Here is a 16,987-nt window from a genome sequence, read left to right on the forward strand (position 1 = left end):
CCAGGAACCAGGAGAACGTCGCATAGAGTTTCATCTCCCCGAAAAGTCTCAAAGCGCTTTGGAAAAAAATATTTGCCATTTATTGCTTAGCATCAGCAGCAATGTTTGGTAAAGAGTTATTGTTGGTAAATCTGCTGGTTTGGTTGAAGGTACAAAGCAGGAAGATGGCGCTGGCTTTCCAGTGCAAATGGAGCTCATCCATTTTCTGGCCATGTGTCTGGCATGGGGTGATCAGCATCCGTTTTGCAATAGACAAAAGGGTTGATGGAAAATGTGGTCTTAATTTTTATGAACAGTATTTACAAACACATCAGTTACTTCCACCATAGTCTGATTTATTTATAGTAATTATACCAAGATTTCAAAACTGATTTGACAGTTATTTACTGAAGTTTAAAAATGCCATATTCAATACAGATAATACAGGTGATAGGTGCGCTGTGTAAAATTGAATAGGGTTGATTTCAGTGAGGACAGCTCATACTCAGCTGACAAAAATGTGGAGTCAGGACATAATCTGTAGACTCTGCCGTGCTTATTCCATATTTTTTGTCAGTTGAATCCAAAGGGTCCTCATTTCAGTCAACTCTCGACAATTTTGCATAGTGCTCCTTTAATGACAGGATTGCAATCTTAGAGGGAATATAGTAGAAATGTTGTGGGGTACTTTTATTTTTGTCCCAAGTCTCTAAATCTGTGCCGATGCTGTACCTGCAAGACATCTGTCCCATGCTCATTGCTGCTGAACACCCTACAGAGAGGCCGAGGGGGAAGCCTCGGCTTCGGGGGGATGTTTGGGTGCTTAGGGGGCGTTTCCACAGGTGGAAGGGCAGGAGGCTTTGAGGCTGCAGGTGGAAGTGGAGGTGGTGCTGGGGCAGGAATTGGAGCTGGGGCTGGCAGAAAGGGCCTCTCATCTGTGAAATCCACACGCAGGATTTTTGTTAGATGCTATTAGTTGTTGCTGCAGGTAAATGGAACTTTGTGATGCTCTATAGATTCTCCTATGGAGAAATTCATCTTTTTTCTTGGCTGCACACAACAGGGAGGTGTTATGCTGTTGTAGGGACTTGAATCCATCATCATCACCCCTGCTGTTGCTTTCCATTCTATTCTGTTGTATTCTGTTCTGTTCTGTTCTACACTGCATACAGCGAATCCCCAAAGGGCATTAACATCAATCACATTATGAAATATTGTATTCTAAAATGCTGTTAAGTTGCATTTTAAAGTATTAAAATGAATTCCAAACACCTAATTCAACTAGCTGTTTGGAGTTTGGTGTTTTTTAATGGGGAAGTTTTGTTTGTGACTGCAAACCATGTTTTTAGAAACACAGAGCAGCTAAAAATACAGTATGTGCACTGAAGCAGAAATAATTTAGGGTTGGGTGGTGAGTGCGGGCAATTCATCATTCTCCTAATATTGACGTGGGCAGGTCCCCCTGTCTCCTTATAAAGTCTACACCTATGATTGCATCCTGCTTGCTATTTACTAATATGTTTGATTTTTGTCAGTGTCTCCTTTTGTATGGTGTAAAATTGCATTATTGCAAATGAAAGGTGCAGAGTGAACAGAGTGACAACCTTGTGGAACAGGTCTGTTGGCTGCAGCAGCAGGCCTGTCTGGCTGGGCTGGAGGTCTCGGAGGGTCCCTGGACTGATGCCTGCTACCCAGACGAGACAGTCTCCGGCTGAGCCTTCCTGGTCCACTGTCGTCTCCACTTCCCCTAGAAAGGAGCAAGCATGGCATATTCTAAAAATGGACGGTGTTGACTGGGTCATCTTACATCCCCATTGAACTGACACTAAAAGCAACCAGGTGTTTGAAGCCCTCTGTTACCAAAACAGCGAGACATGAGGTGTACGTCTGCATCTGATGCCGCCCAACAGAAGCATATATGATATAAAATACATTGTGAGCAAAACAGATTTTACATCCACTGCCCCGGATGTTAGAATTTCAAGCGCTTGTTTATCAACTAATTCCTTGTTTATTTGTACACCCTTAAGAATTCTGAAAAATGCAGGCATTTAATATGTCAAATGTAGGAAAACAATCAGAAAGATGACATTGTATTTATAGTGTTGGAGAAATTGTATCTTTCAATGTATAGTGGCCTTGGTCTTTATAGTAATAACCTGAATATTTACCAATGGCAAAATGGGTGCTATGACATTCTAATTAAATTTGAAGAATTTAAACTTCCAATACTATAAAAGTTTAGGGCTCAACTCAGGTGAGAAACTGTTTTTTTTACTTTCAGTGAAATAAACTTGTAATGCTGCATGTGGACCTAGAGATGTGAGCCTTAAAAATATACATTGTTAAGGGTAGCAGCCTTCTAACACTGTGATGACACCTTAAAATCTGAAACACCGAACCCCAAACCACCTTACCCCATTTGGTGGGCCTCTTGACGCTGCAGACTGTTGTTACGCTGGGGAGAATTCCTAAATGGTGACAAAAAGTACATTTTCACAGGATGTTTGGAGTACTCTAAAGACACACTCTTTGTACGCGTGGACTCAGGCCAACAGAAAAATATTATTATTTTAATTATGTGGTGACTCACCTGACATGACCCTGGGATTATGGCTCTTAACCCACAATTTAGGAAGAACTGTTTTGAAGTTAACTGAGTTAGCAGTCCTGATATGTGATGTACTTTTTCATAGCATGTCAAACTTAATAATTAATTCTGTCTACTAATTGTGTGTATTAAATGTTATCTTTCATATCAGCATTTTGGGGGGTAGGTGGGGGGGTATGTTTGTGTAGATTGTATTGGGACAGAAAGGGACTCCTACAGGATCCCTACTTCTGACAGTGTAACAGAGCCATGCTGGCTCACTGGAGAGACTATGCTACACTTAAATGGAAATGAAATGTACACACCTGTGTACATCCCGCTATTCCTTTTACTGGATGAAGATGAAAGAATAATTTGCAACCCAGTTGTTAAAGCTGAAATTTTAGTGCCTGTATGTCAGTCATATGTATGCTGAATTTACCAGCATGATCCAGCTCATCCAAAGAAAAGAAATACATTGGAGTTGATAATGCTAAAATGTGGATGTGTTTCTGCTATTTTCTATGTGACACTTTCTGTCTCCTTCAAACTCAAACACAGAAGTGGGTCGGGTATGACAAATCTTGTACGTTTTTATAGTGCAGAAACTGGAATTTGGAGGAACCAGCTCAGTGGCTGAAACTGCGCTTAAGTTTTACTACTTTTGACTAAACTCTGACTGTGTTCTCTTGAATGCACAGGCACTGTGCTAAGCGGAGTATTGAATTAAATACTTAAATGGTACTCAGGGTATCTGAAATGTAATGTAAAATCTCATGAAACTGTATCTTAGCATTGCATACGTCTTCATCTAGTGTCTGAAACCTTTAGGTGATTTGTTCAAATTGAATAAAGGGGTTATAGTGGGCATTTAATTTGGCTTACATATTTTAGAAAGCACAGATTAAGTACTAACCAGGGACTTGTCACCAGTCTTCAGTCCTCCGCATATTATACCTTGGCATAAAACAACAGCAAAGTGGCATATGACCTGCAAGCCTCAATCTGTCTTTCTCAACTGTCTGGTGTGATAACAAAGGGATGTAGTAGCCTGGTGTTGTGCAACCCTACAAAACATGAACGGTAATAAAATGTGAACAAAGAGATAGGCAGTGCTCTACTCTCATGTGTTTGACATTTTCAAACGTTTTGTCATGTAACTCTACAGGTGCGCATGACAAAAAGCACAAGCAACTGAATCGAAGGCAGAAGCAAAAAAGGATTCCCTGTGACCTACCTGGAAGATAATCTCCTCAGCAGACTGGACCTGAGGCCTCCCTCCAGCCTGCTCATACACGAGCAGACCTCTCAGATGAACATAGAGCAGAAAATGTCTGCTGCAGTGCACCAGCTGGTTGGAGAGTCGAAACATCTGGGTGAGCATCACCGTTTCTCGGGCTTAACCTCGACCTCAGTCACTTCCTGTGTTACTTCTCTTTCTTGCTCTGTTTCTTGCTCTTTCTGTTCCTGCATCGCAGAACTCCCCACCCCAAAGTGTTGAGTTATACGTGTTAATCATCTAAACTACTGAAGTCACTGTTTTTAAGGCTTTTGATAGGAAGTGAATAGGCATCCTAGGTTGAGGAGTTCACTTAGGTAACCTTAACCTTGTGTGAATATGCCCAAATACAATTTCCTAATTGATTTTTTGTTGAAGTTGTCTTCATATTTGTGATTGAGACAAGCATTCTTATTTAAATAGAGGGAATCTAATGCTTCCCATATTTTATCATTCATTTTCTATTCCATTCCCATCTGTTTTTTTGTTAGATATTACAAAGGCTTATAGTAGTTGAGAACAATTAACATTCTCAAAAACAAACAAACAAAAACTTTAGTATAGGCAATGGACAAATGAATTTTGAAGTTTCGAGTTTGTTTCTAATTCACTGTTTTCTGGATGCTAGATGGGATTTGGCATGTATTCAGAAAACTTAATGATAGGTGTATGTATTGAGATAAAGTCACTGGTCAGTTTAGTGTGTGCTTTTCATCATGATGTTGTAACAAGGTAAACAAAACTTGGTCAGGACAATCTGAGGCTCTTACTTTACTCTTATTTACTCATCTCACCCTAGATCAGAATCCTGACCTAGAGAAGTTTAATAACTGCGGCCTCTATGCTCTGAAATGTTGATAAATTTCTGCAGTGGTAGCCAGTGTTGTAACCTCCAGCCTAATTCTGTCTTGCATTAGTAATGCAAGATTTTCCAAATAATTTATCTTCAGTGTAAAGCGAGGATGTAAAAACATGGACCTCTAAAATGGGTATATCTGTATTGTCCCTTGACAGTAAATTCAGAAAGGAGAAGCAGCACTACGTCACCTCAGCTGGCATTTATTGAACCACACTCTTGCAGCATCCATAACTGTAGAGCATGCCATCAAACTTTGCAGTCATTACAGTAAAACCAAAAGAAGTTTGCAGGTTTAGTAAATCCTCCCCCATGATCTTCAATCCAGAAGCTAAAACACTTTCATAATTCACTTGCTAAGTCTGTCACAAAACTCATAGCCACTCACATCTGCTTTCATAGACACAATGTCAGCCTTCTTGTATCCACTCTCACTCTTACACTCTCAAATAAATACATATTGGTTATCAGCCATTAAGAGTTCACATGAGCTGTGGCCTTCTTATGAGAGTTACATCCACAGAGCCCCGCTTCATGACAAGCATCTACTGGCCTCAAATTATAGAAGCTGTAATATGCGTGCATGCATTGCTTTTTGTAATGTGATGAATACATGACTCTGAGCTGAAGAGCTGACAGGGTTTTTGTTAGATAGGCATCTCAGGCTCTGGCACAGAAGTATTGGCCTGATTCAGTCGCCTGTTCCTGTTCAGTAGTTTCAGTTAGAGTATCTTCCTCCTCTTCCTCCTTTGCTATTTGAATACACAGTGTTTGCTATTTGCACGTACAATATTTGCTTCATATAAGTCTCCTTTCTTTGTTTTGGGTGAGTTGTTTGGTGCTGTGGTAATTGTCATCCTGTGTAGTCTTTGTTGCATTTCTAAATTCTGCTGAAAGCCAAATTTCCCTTTGAGGGATAATCAGCTAAATGAAGTGAAGTGAGCTGCCCTCTGCTGGTGCTTCAGAGTTTAGAGAACTGAATGAGGTTCCTGTTGATTTCAGCCACGTTTCTGCACCCTGGACAAGATAAATAACAAAACTTAAATTAGAATTGTGTTATTCAGGACATTGCCAGAATATTGTGTTTATTTGTGTAATTAGTTTTCACCACACTTATATAAACCGTAAATATAAACCCTAAAAATATAAATGATAAGAAATACATTAGCATAGTCATAGTGTGATCAGTACCCAGTTTCAGCATTTACTAAATTCCAAGTTCCTATTTTTACCAAGTTTCCCAACTGCCAACTGTATTGGACGTGACTCACCAGATAAAGCCATGGACAAGCGGAATTCATCATTTAAGATTTGCAGTACTTCCCTCACTCCTTCCTCTCCCTGAAAGATCAAACAGTACAAACAATAAATGATCTGTGAACCTGTCAGCTAGAGGATCAAAATCATAATATTAGTCTTAAATCAGATATCCTTTTGAAAGGGTGACTTTTATCTTTGAGCATTTTAAAGGACCCTAGCAGAGATTATCAATGTTTGGCCCCTTTATTACTATTTACACATTTTACATTGCAAAACATTTTGCAAATCATGCGGATGCATTAAAGATTTAACAACATATCAATTTTCCAACTTGTTTTTTTTGGTTGTAACACCCACCTTATAATGGTCATAAACCACAAAACAAGAATTTACTGTGTAAAGCCAATGTTCCCCTTGTCCAATTTTCAAGTAATTAAAACACAACAGTACTGCTGCTTTTAGATAAACTAATGTGGTCAAGTTTATTATGGTTATGAAATACTAGTGTGAAGAAAGTCTGAAGTTCATTTTCATATCAGCGTGGAATGAATGGAAACATTGGCTAGATAAAAGGGTAAAATAAAAGTAAAAATGATATTGTAGTTCTAAAATACAACCACTTGCTTTGGGGAAGGATTAGCAAGAAAATATATACATTTTGTATATATTAACACTGAACATTCAGAATCACTGGTATGGTCCTTTAAACTTGTCAACTTGCTCCAAGTTAGCCTACCGTTCAAACCACAGACACAGACACACACACATGAATGCACACACTCATTATTACATAACCAGTGCTGTTACCTTGTAGGCAAGGCCCCATACAGCCGGTCGGCCAATGAACACACACTTCGCTCCCAGGGCCACGGCCTTCAGCACGTCACTTCCTGTCCGGATTCCTCCATCCAGATAGACCTCTATCCTGCCCTGCACCGTGTCCACGATCTCAGACAGCGCATCTATCTGTTAGGAACAGAGGAGGGGGGGTGGGGTCATAGAGAGAGAAAGGAAGAATGAAGACTTTGCAGTTCTACATCTGCTTATATCATGGAGGTCCTTTGAGAATTGTCTGTGTTCAAATAATGGCTTAGTATATTACAACTGGGCTTCAAAGAATACATATCTGAAAAAGACTGTTGTGGTGTCAGTAACTGTGTTTACATGAGCCCTAATATTCCACTAATAATCAGAATAATAACCCAATCAGAATAAAAATGCCTCATGTAACCTCAGTCGGAAGAGACTGGTCCCATCTGACCCCATAATCCATTCAGTAGGAGAATATTAGCACCTTATAACCATCTAAACACTCAATCTGATTGTTTCTCTCTGGTTGGAATAAATATATTCTTTCTGTGCATGTTTGGCCCCAAATGGGGGAACATCACTTGACATGATGAGTTTCCAAGAGGGACAAAAACATAGCAGTAGCAAAACACAACTGGTCTGTAAGTTAAATCTTTAAAAGATTGTTGCATGCCTCCATGGTTGAAAGACCACATGTTGTTCATACTTGTGGTTTTGAGTGTTTGAAAAGACAAATGAAGGTGGAATCCACATGTTCGTCGACCAAATCAAAAACTGCCAGAAAAGTTTAAGGGCTGCCTATTACAAAGTTAAAGGTCAAAACTGAAAAAGTGGTTCCAGCCCAGTCGGTTTTCATTTTTAGAGTCTTAAGGTTGACCCGATGGGGGAGCAACCACTGATAAACATGACTTAGCCTGTATTATATTTATATTTCTGATAGTCTAATCAAATGCTTTGTGGCATGTAAACGCGCATCCTATCTGATCATTTTATTTAATGTTCATGTACACAGTTAAGCTGGAATCTCTAATCTGAACTATTTCAATTGGGTTGAAGAAAATTGTCCATGTAACCACAGCTAGTGTAGGTCAATCAAATAATATTAGAACTGGATTAATAGATAAGGTAGTTTTTTCTTTTTTTTTTTCCAAATGTAGTTACAGTGGCACAGCAGACTGTCTTGTCTTTAGCCCTAATCTTTACTCCAAAACACTCTGAGTTGTAGCTTGGCAAAAGTAAGCCCAGTCAACCTGAACAAACTGTTAATAGTGAACCAGCCAGCTGACTCGTGTAGCAGAGCAGCCAGTGTTAATTGTAAAATGCAACAATAAGACATCAGTGCTAATCAGATATGTTTACAACAAGAAAGTGATGGTTAGCTGACCAGACACTAAGCTGATCTTATCTAACAAATCAAAAACAGCACCGAAATTAGCCATGACTAATCAGTTGTGTTGAGACAGCCAAGTTGTATGTTTAGAGACACAGCTGTCCTTTAGCTGACCTTTAATCTGGACACCACAAATCTGTGTTGTTATTCTGTTGCTCTGCCCTCATTGAAAAGTTACTCAAGTCTGCACAAGTCATTATATGAACGTGTACACTCTTATTTAAACATGACATAGGAAGTGAGGAGCAAAACATAGTGTTATCATTCATGACATAATGTCACCTCATATTTTCTAAAATGCTAGCTTTTCTGTAGCCAAATATTCTCAGATTGACCACCCATCCATTTTGACTCTATCCAATGGGGTCTGAAATGATTTCACAAGCCCGAGAAGTTGGAAAATCATGGAAAATCACTAAAATAGGAGTTACAAGGTTTTGACAGCAACAACAGCAATAAGAAACTATATAAGCTGTAATTAGGCATCCTGTACCGTGGCCGGGCCGCCGTCCAGCTGCCTACCCCCATGGTTGGACACAATAATGCCCTGGACGCCATGCTCCACAGCCAGCTCAGCGTCCTCCTTGGTCAGGATGCCCTTAATGATGATGGGCAGGCGGGTCAACGACTGCAGCCAGTACACATCCTTCCAGCTGATGGAGGGGTCCAAGGTGTTGGCTGGGATCCCATATTCCTCTGGGCCTGCAGTCTCCTGCTTCAAATGTGATAGTACACAGGCTAAAACTATTGCTTGTGTTTCTACTAATGTTACTATGACTGCTGCTATTATAGTTGCTACTGCTACTTCTATTACTACCATTAACACTATTACTGCCAATAATAGTTGTGATAATAATCTCATACCTATGGAGTAATACTACTAGAACTACTATTAATACAACTACCATTGCACTACTAATACAGCTACTAAATACAATAAAGTACAATAAGTATTGTGTTGTACAGTTTGTACAAGTGTGTAGTCTGTGTGCTCTGATGCAGCTGGACAACTGGTGTACCCAACACTGTTGGTTAAACACGGATTATCATCTTATCTAGTCTTGTTTTGTCTTGTCTTGTCTTGTCTTTACCGGTCTTGTTCCCAAATCTAGCCTTGACCTGTATTGTTCTCGAATTTTGTCTTGACCTGTTTTGGTCTCTTGTTTTGTCTTAAAATGTCTTTTTCTCTTGTCTTAACATGTCTGGTTCTCTTGTTTTGACCTGTCTTGTTCTTGAATCTTGTCTGGACCCATTTCATTACCTTGTCTTGTCTTGACCAATCTTTGTTTTCTCTTGTCTTGAACTGCCTTTATTTTCTTTTGTCTTGAACTGTCTTTGTTTTCTCTTGCCTTGAGCTGTCTTTGTTTTCTCTTGTCATGTCTTGAACTGTCTTTGTTTTCTCTGGTCTTTAACTGTCTTTGTTTTCTCTGGTCTTGAACTGTCTTTGTTTTCTCTGGTCTTGAACTGTCTTTGTTTTCTCTGGTCTTGAACTGTCTTTGTTTTCTCTTGTCCTGATCTGTCTTTGTTTTTTATGGTCTTGTCTGAAATTGACTGTTACCTGGAACACTCCATCAAAGTTCTTGACCTTGAGGTGTGGTGGCAGCTTAAACTGGTTGCGTATGTCATTGCGACGCTTTCCGGTATAGGGGACGTCTACGGTGAGGACCAGGGCCTTGTAGCCGAGGGCCTCCACACGGTGCACAATCTGCTCTGACAGCTTCCGGTCCCGGTACACGTACAACTGGAACCAGCGGTAGCCATTTGGTGCCGCTGCCACAATCTCCTCCACAGAGCAGGTGGAGTAGGTACTGGTGATGTAGCAGGTGTTGACTGCCTCGGTGGCTGTGTGTAGGGGGGTAGTGGTGTGGATGACAAAAATGTATTATCACTGTCACTGTGGGTTGAGTTATTACAGTTGATGTAGTTACTGTAGGAATGATTTCTACATAAAAACTACAGCCATCATATCAGTCTAAATTCAGAAAGTGGAGCTACAAGAGAGGAGAATGTCTTATCCCCACAAATTGAGGGCCTGTGGATTTGTCCTCTTTGCCCAGACACTTTTTCAGTGTCATTGTGGAAATCTTCTCAGAGCACAGAAAGTAACCAATGGAAACATGAGAGTGAACTGCAAAATCTTCCTTTGCAGCAATGGAGGTTCTCTGTAGAGAAAAAGCTGGATGCAATAATGATTGTTTAACTGCTGCCAAAGTTTTTTTGTTTTTTTTTAAATCATTATTCCCCTCTATAGCAGTGACAAAAAGAAGAAATTTTGGGCTGAGAAGTTTACAGTTTACTGATGTATGGGTGGTCAGGTCCCTCACACTTTATTAAAAAACACTTAGTCTTCTGCCACTTGATACTGCCAAAGTACCACTAAACAACTTTAAAATTCAAATTGATAAGATACAGTTTTCAGTGCTATTAGTAATGTCTGAGTTGTTTCTTGTGCAGGAAAACCATGCACACAATCTCCCCATCATGGGAAACACAGATTAGTTACTATGTTACACTTCCATCTAGTGTCCACAGTGGATACTGTGTGCGCTGGTGACGGGATGCAAAGCATGTACTATAAGCTGATTGTCATGCTACATCAACAGACCCTAAGAGCTTAAAATACATAAATAAACCAAAGAATGATATATACAGATGACACAAGTCTCACCTCTGCCTTACTTCTTCCAACCACTTGTGTCAGCTTTACTAACACGTAGTGAGACTGTACACAGACACACTCACACACAGACATGTAGGCCTTACCCCGAGCTGTGGCCATCTCTCCTTCATGCCAGGCCAGACAATGAAAGGCAGTTGGTGCAATTCCAACTGGGAAGCTGATTTCTGTGCCTTGCACAGTGGTTCGGGTGTCGCTCACCGACACATCCCGCAGGATGCGGGGCCTCAGACGGATCCTTTGAGGAAATAGTGACATTGAAATATAAAACGCATGCACAATCAGGGCTGAAGTCACACTGATGAATTTATTTTTAGACAGCTTGTCTCACTGAGATCAATATCAGAAAGCAGTCGTGCATTGCCATGTGGCAATCAGAACGTCTGACATTACAACGTTAATGGTAACAATTACAAGCAATGACAACCTTATCAGACCCAAATTTTGCAGCAGGCCAGGGAGTATTAGGATCATCCCCCAGATAAATTTGGAGAAATATTTTTACAGCAATGACTGCATCCAGTGTATCCTGTTCTATCCACAATCAATATATATATATATATGTTTAAAAAAATATAAAGTAAAAATATAAAGTATAAATTAAGTTATAAAAATATAACTTAATTTATACTTTCTTAGCTGGCCCCATCCTCAAATAACTGACACCAGTTTGATGCTACTTAAGGCTGAACAATATCGTAAAAAAAAAATCATATTGCAATTAATTATTGCAGGTATTGTGATTGCAATATGATTCATGAGTTTAGTAAGAATGATAATTATTCCATTATAATTTTCATTTTCCCTGAAAAAGTTGTTAAAATTATGATAGTGTGATTTTTTCTGGAGTCTGTAATAAACAACATTTCCTTATATCTGGAAAATACATTTTGTAGACCAGGCATCTATGTAGCACCTTAATATTTTGTTTACAAAGAATGCATTTTACCTTTTATCAAAAAACTGCAGCTCCTGCAATTTGTATATTGCACTTGGCCATATTGCGATTTTGATAATATTCTTATTGCTCAGTTACTTACTATGATGTATACTGTGAGTTTTATTACAAATCATGTTATTATTTATTAGTTACTTATGTTGGCCAAAAAGTGGTATGCATTATACATAAAAACTGGGACAATGACTACATGTATGTACAGATATTGTCTTGAAAATTGTTCCCTCATTTTTTTTTTAAGTTTGTATTTCTCTCACTGTGCTGTTTGCAGGTGGGCCGATTGTTCATCTTTATTGCACACAAAACAAAGGAGAGGGGATCTGACAGCCCCACCAAGATGCTTAAGTCATGCAGATTTGGTGTTGTGTTGTTTTTTAAATTCCGTGAGCATACCTTTTGTAAGCCAGTAGATTGTCGTCCCTGGTGCAGCATTCGTCTGCCCCCGCTGCGTAGTAATCCCAGGTAGCCTTGGAGAGGTGCTGCTTGGCATATTCCTCAAAGTCTGTAAGGCATACCATAGCCATCTCTGCACAGCGACCCTCTCTGTTTGGGAAGAGAGCTCGTCAGTTTTCCAGGACAGCCTTATTTGTATTATCACATACAATGAATAGTAGACCAGCAAGGAGATAAAAGACAGCCGTCTTAATCAACAACAACAAATTCTCACATCTGACGGATTAATCAGTATAACTGACAATTCAAGATGAAAGGTCATTTGAAAGGTCATTTGAATAATCCACATTTTGCCAAAAACGAATGCATACCTATCATACTTACAGACATTCTCAGTGATTTCACACAAAGCCACGAGGGTAAAGCGAACAATTTATCCCTGTTTTATAGCTGTTTGAAAAATGTTAAATGAATGAAAACATGCAAGCTGAGAGCACCAGAAATCTCACTTTACAGCATTAGACCAAGATTGACCTTTGTTAAACATTATAAAATGGAGTTTTCGGTCACCATGTGAATTCTTGTACAATTTGTATTTAATGCTAGTGCCATTCAACAACACTCTTAACTTGTAAAAGATGAATGCATTGAATGTGAGAAAAATAGCTGCATGCAATAAGAACAAACAAGCAAAGAGTCACACTGAAAAAAGCAGAAAAAAAATAAAACTTTGTTATCTTGTAAATTGAAGACTTACAGACTTACAGCAGAGGTTCTCGGTTAAGCCTTGCAATGCTATGATAAAGTCCCTTAGACAGTCAGTTCAAAGTTTGTCCCATGTCTGGGAAAAATGCCTCTACTCTGAATTCCTTTATTCATTAACCAACCAGTCCAACTAACCTAAACAGCACCGACGAACAATAGAGGCATGCGACTGGCCTGACACCATCCAAATGAAATTCCTATCATGTTGCCAGTATACATCACTGGAATGACACAACACTGCCTGTTTTAATCAACAACTCACCAGTAAAGCGTCCTCACCTTCACATCTGAGCAAGTGAAATGACTGTTGTTGTTTTCTTTTTCTTTTTTCTTTTTACAGAGACAAATCCTTGTGATCCTTGTGTCCGCAGCATTGCTTTTGTGTCAGTCAGAATCAAACTTTCATAGAGACAGCCACGAACAGCGTGGGTGACCCGAGGACGACCCCTGGCCTTATTGTATTTACACAAGCTGGAAATGTGCTGATGGTGATACCGGCTATAGTGGGGACAAGAGGCGTCTAACATGGTGTGCTGTGCTCCAGATGGCTACATACGTACAGTACATGCACATGCTACATACACAGGGCTATGTACTTACATTACATACCTTGCTTTTGTCATGTAAAAACCTCCAGTTTTGGTATTTTCATGTTTTAGTGCAAATGGAAATACTAACACAGACATACTACGTACCAAAGTGTGCAAAGTATTTTTTCTCACTTGTAAATTGAAAAAAAAAAAAAAAAAAGCAACAAACAAGCAAACAAACAAACAAACAAAAAAATGTGTTTTTGTGACACAGTTTGACATGCACCAATAGAAATGCTGCTTTGGGCATGTTGACCTTTGAAAGACAATGTAGCAGTCTCTAATTTTCAGTGCTAAAGAAGAGATGCAGTGTGGGTTTCAGGCAAGGCACTGTGTCATTTTTGTCAGTTTTTTCCTTCTGTGTGGCTTCACACTTCATCGACAGTCAGCAGTGACTTGTCAGCTGACACTCAGACTTCATTGTCTTTCATGTAGAGTTTACTCACCGATTGCAGTTTGTAATGCTCATCCTCTTTCAGTGGAACTTCTGCTCTCCTGGCAGAGTCATAACCTGGGAACAGAGGGGAATTCATTGAACCAATATGGAAATTACTTGGAATGCTGTGAGGATTATTACTAATACTAGTGCTGCTACTACTACTACTATTATTACTCCAACTGTTACTGTAAATAGTAATGTAACTGCTATTTTTGCTACTACTACCACTACTGTTTTTACTACTATTGTGCTAAAAACAGTGAAAAACAGTGTACTACCACTCATATTACTACTACTATTGCTGCTGCTACTGCTATTACTATTACTGTTACTACCACTGTTGCTAGTATTACTGTTACTGTTAGTACTACTACTATTACTGCTGCTACTGCTTTACTACTGCTGGTACTATTGCTGCTGCTATTCCTACTGATATTACTTTACTATTACTGTTTCTATTACTACTGTTAATACTGTTATTACTGTTACTATTACTACTTGGTGACTTAGTGACTACTACTACTTAAACAACTAGAACTATTGCTTTTACAACAACTTTCACTACTACTATTACTACAAGTACTGCTACTACAGGTACTAATTCTAACAACAACAACAACAACAACAACAACAATAATAATAATAATACTAATACACCATGAATCATTAAACGAACCAGGCGTCTGATCTTGGCAGCTCTAAACAAAAACGCACACAGCCTGTAAGTCTGATATACTTTAAATATTTACAGCACATACACAGATTTGTGTGAGCAGTGGAACTGGCTTTTCTCAGTGTGTATTCTAAATAGCTCAAGTGAAGCTGATCTTGTTTCTTCAACTGAACAAATAAACAAAGCTTTTCATGGACATAGACAGATGCAGAGCCCATGTGAAAATCTAACTCTATAAACTTGCATACTTTATCCTACCTCACCTCATGTAAGGGAACTGGGGTTGGTTCCACAATAGAGCAGATGAAAGATAAGCTGTTAACTATGAACACTTGAGGGCAGTGCAATACCAAATAAAGGTCATTCTTGGCTGCACCTTCAATGCCTCTAAAGCAGGTAAACACAATGTAAACACAAGCAGGCTTTCATTTGGTGTATCTCTACTGGTCTCTGTGCCCTCAGTGTCCCAGTAGAGAAACTACACAATTGGCCTCTGATGTCATGCCAAGTCAGTGTCGTAAACACAAATACCGTGACTGTTTACACATCTGCATACTGACTTGTGCCACATTCACAAGGTTAAACTCAAAACACGGCTCACATAATACAAAAAATAAGTACTAATAATATTATACTTAAGTTTTTATGTAATATTAAATGCATTGTGAATTTCAGAAATTATCTCTTACAGTAGCAAATGCAAATACACAACATAAAAATAACCATTGTAGTTTTAATATGCTACAATTACCGGTAAAGAAAGTTTGTACTTACATGTAGGTGATTAGTGGAAAAAATCAACCCAACTGAAATATATTACACTGACTGTACATTATATTTTACTGCACATTTTTTTGTATCGCTTAAGGAACACTGCTGTTAAACATGTATAACACCTTATGATGAAGATGTGAAGTTAAAAAAAAAAAAAAAAGCAGTAAAAGATCAGTTTCTGTGTGACTGGCTTTGCTTAATGAATGTCCACCATTGTCCTCTAGGCCTATAGGCTGTGAAAGGTGTCGGTCATTTAGACCCTTCAATGGCTGCTGAAGCACATTGTCTCGGTACATTTCTAGAATACCTGCTGAGTGTTATTTAGAAAAGAATATATACATATATATTTTTTAATCTTAGGAAAAGAGATCAGTATGGTGGTCACAAGAGATTCAGCAGATTGAGTTTGAAGAAAAAAGAATCTGTCTTTTTTTTTTTTTTTTTTTTTTTTGGATTTGCCACACAGGCATCCTGACGTTTCAGTGGCTAGAGACGCTGCTCATCAATAGCAGGCAAATAGGAAGCGGCCCGTTTTTCATTCCTGTGTTGGAATGGGAAACCATTGGGTGTCCACATTTAGGCGGTAAAAAAACGACAACAACAACAACCAAAAAGCAAAAACAAATCGAAAAAAAAAAACAAACCCAAAAACAAACAAACAAACAAACAAAAACAACAGCAAAGCAGCATGTAATAATGAAGCGCACACAGTGTAGCTACAGTTACGGAGGTGCATGAAATCAATGAGAAGTGTCTTACCTGAGCTGCTTGCCTACGTGCGTGGCTCCCCTCTCATGTGACAGGGTCATGTCAGAGGGCTACACCCCCAGTCCCATCCCACCTCCACCCCCCCTCCCAACCTGCTCCCCCCCTTCCGTCCTCCCCCCCACACCCCCACTCCCCCGCCGTCCCTGTTGATCCGCCCATAGTGGCTCAACAGCAGCTAAGCCTCTCTGTCAGCACTCTGGGCCCTGCTGGCCTCTTTTTGTGCAGAAAAACAGCAGCACCTCACTCAGGTCAATCGTGTGTAAGGCCAAGAGAGGGAGCGATGTGGAAGAGCCGCAAACACCCTCCTTTCTTTACTACCTCACACCTTCCTTCCTTTCCTTCCTCTTCTTTCCTTTTTTCCTTCATTTGTTCCCTTGTTCCTCCTTTCCTTCCTGCCTTCCTCCATCTTTCCTTTCTCTGTTCCTTCCTACTATTCCTTATCTCCCTCCTTTCCTTCCCCCATCTTTCATTCCCTCTCTCCTTTTCTCTATCTCCTGCTTTCCTCCCTTATTCCTTCCTTCTTGCTCTGTGAAAAGATGCGTGTATTTGCTTGAGAGTTTCTGTGTTTTCTGTGTATGCCTGCACCTTCAGTTTTTTTTTTTTTTTTGCACATTTCTTTTCCCAAATGACAACAACTGAACAAATACAAGTGGTAATTCTTGATCACTCAGCTTTAGCTGAAACTATAATTCAGAGTGATTTACAGTGGCCGCATTGATCACCATATAACAAGCCACCAGTACTGTGGAGTGTAAAGGTTAGAGCTCCAGTGTCTTGACAGATAAA

The 16,987-nt window shown here is 39.5% G+C and overlaps 2 protein-coding genes and 1 long non-coding RNA gene across 4 annotated transcripts in view; 1 reads left to right on the top strand and 2 right to left on the bottom strand.

Annotated features, from left to right (window-relative positions):
* LOC115379679 (kelch-like protein 9) overlaps positions 1 to 3,863 on the bottom strand; it is a 15,544-nt gene extending 11,681 nt beyond the window's left edge. The window contains exons 1-5 of the mRNA XM_030080496.1: positions 3,807 to 3,863; positions 2,397 to 2,450; positions 1,584 to 1,726; positions 712 to 914; positions 1 to 56 (exon numbers count right to left, since the gene is read on the bottom strand). The exon at positions 1 to 56 is cut by the window's left edge and continues 77 nt beyond it. Coding sequence (XP_029936356.1) covers positions 1 to 56; positions 712 to 914; positions 1,584 to 1,726; positions 2,397 to 2,450; positions 3,807 to 3,862 — 512 coding nt within the window. The 5' untranslated portion in view covers position 3,863. The remainder of the gene's footprint in view (positions 57 to 711; positions 915 to 1,583; positions 1,727 to 2,396; positions 2,451 to 3,806) is intronic.
* Positions 1 to 13,707, top strand: part of LOC115379684 (uncharacterized) — a 40,268-nt gene extending 26,561 nt beyond the window's left edge. Inside the window, exons 2-3 of the long non-coding RNA XR_003930265.1 lie at positions 3,738 to 3,945; positions 13,298 to 13,707. This is a non-coding gene — a long non-coding RNA (uncharacterized LOC115379684). The remainder of the gene's footprint in view (positions 1 to 3,737; positions 3,946 to 13,297) is intronic.
* hao2 (hydroxyacid oxidase 2 (long chain)) lies at positions 5,107 to 12,335 on the bottom strand. Of its 2 annotated transcripts, none has more exons than XM_030080502.1 (7): positions 12,193 to 12,335; positions 10,928 to 11,079; positions 9,723 to 10,006; positions 8,658 to 8,876; positions 6,772 to 6,930; positions 5,976 to 6,045; positions 5,107 to 5,721 (listed from the first exon to the last, which is right to left on the bottom strand). In XM_030080502.1, the coding sequence occupies exons 1-7, from the start codon at positions 12,321 to 12,323 to the stop codon at positions 5,666 to 5,668; spliced, it is 1,071 nt and encodes a 356-aa protein (XP_029936362.1). In that variant the 5' UTR covers positions 12,324 to 12,335; the 3' UTR covers positions 5,107 to 5,665. The 2 variants fall into 2 exon arrangements, with proteins under 2 accessions (XP_029936362.1, XP_029936361.1); XM_030080501.1 differs by having other exon boundaries at positions 8,658 to 8,879.
* Positions 13,708 to 16,987: the final 3,280 nt, after the last annotated feature.

Source organism: Myripristis murdjan, chromosome 21 (genome assembly GCF_902150065.1).
Source record: "Myripristis murdjan chromosome 21, fMyrMur1.1, whole genome shotgun sequence".
Taxonomy (NCBI): Eukaryota; Metazoa; Chordata; class Actinopteri; order Holocentriformes; family Holocentridae; genus Myripristis; species Myripristis murdjan.

What these genes read in the sequence shown, in the direction of transcription:
- hao2 (XM_030080501.1), bottom strand. Translation starts at nt 12,323, where the DNA reads ATGGCTATGGTATGCCTTACAGACTTTGAGGAATATGCCAAGCAGCAC. An exon ending in AATCTACTGGCTTACAAAAG is followed by an intron (nt 11,080 to 12,192) that starts GTATGCTCACGG and finishes ATTTCCTCAAAG; the next exon opens with GATCCGTCTGAGGCCCCGCA. An exon ending in AGAGATGGCCACAGCTCGGG is followed by an intron (nt 10,007 to 10,927) that starts GTAAGGCCTACA and finishes CCCTACACACAG; the next exon opens with CCACCGAGGCAGTCAACACC.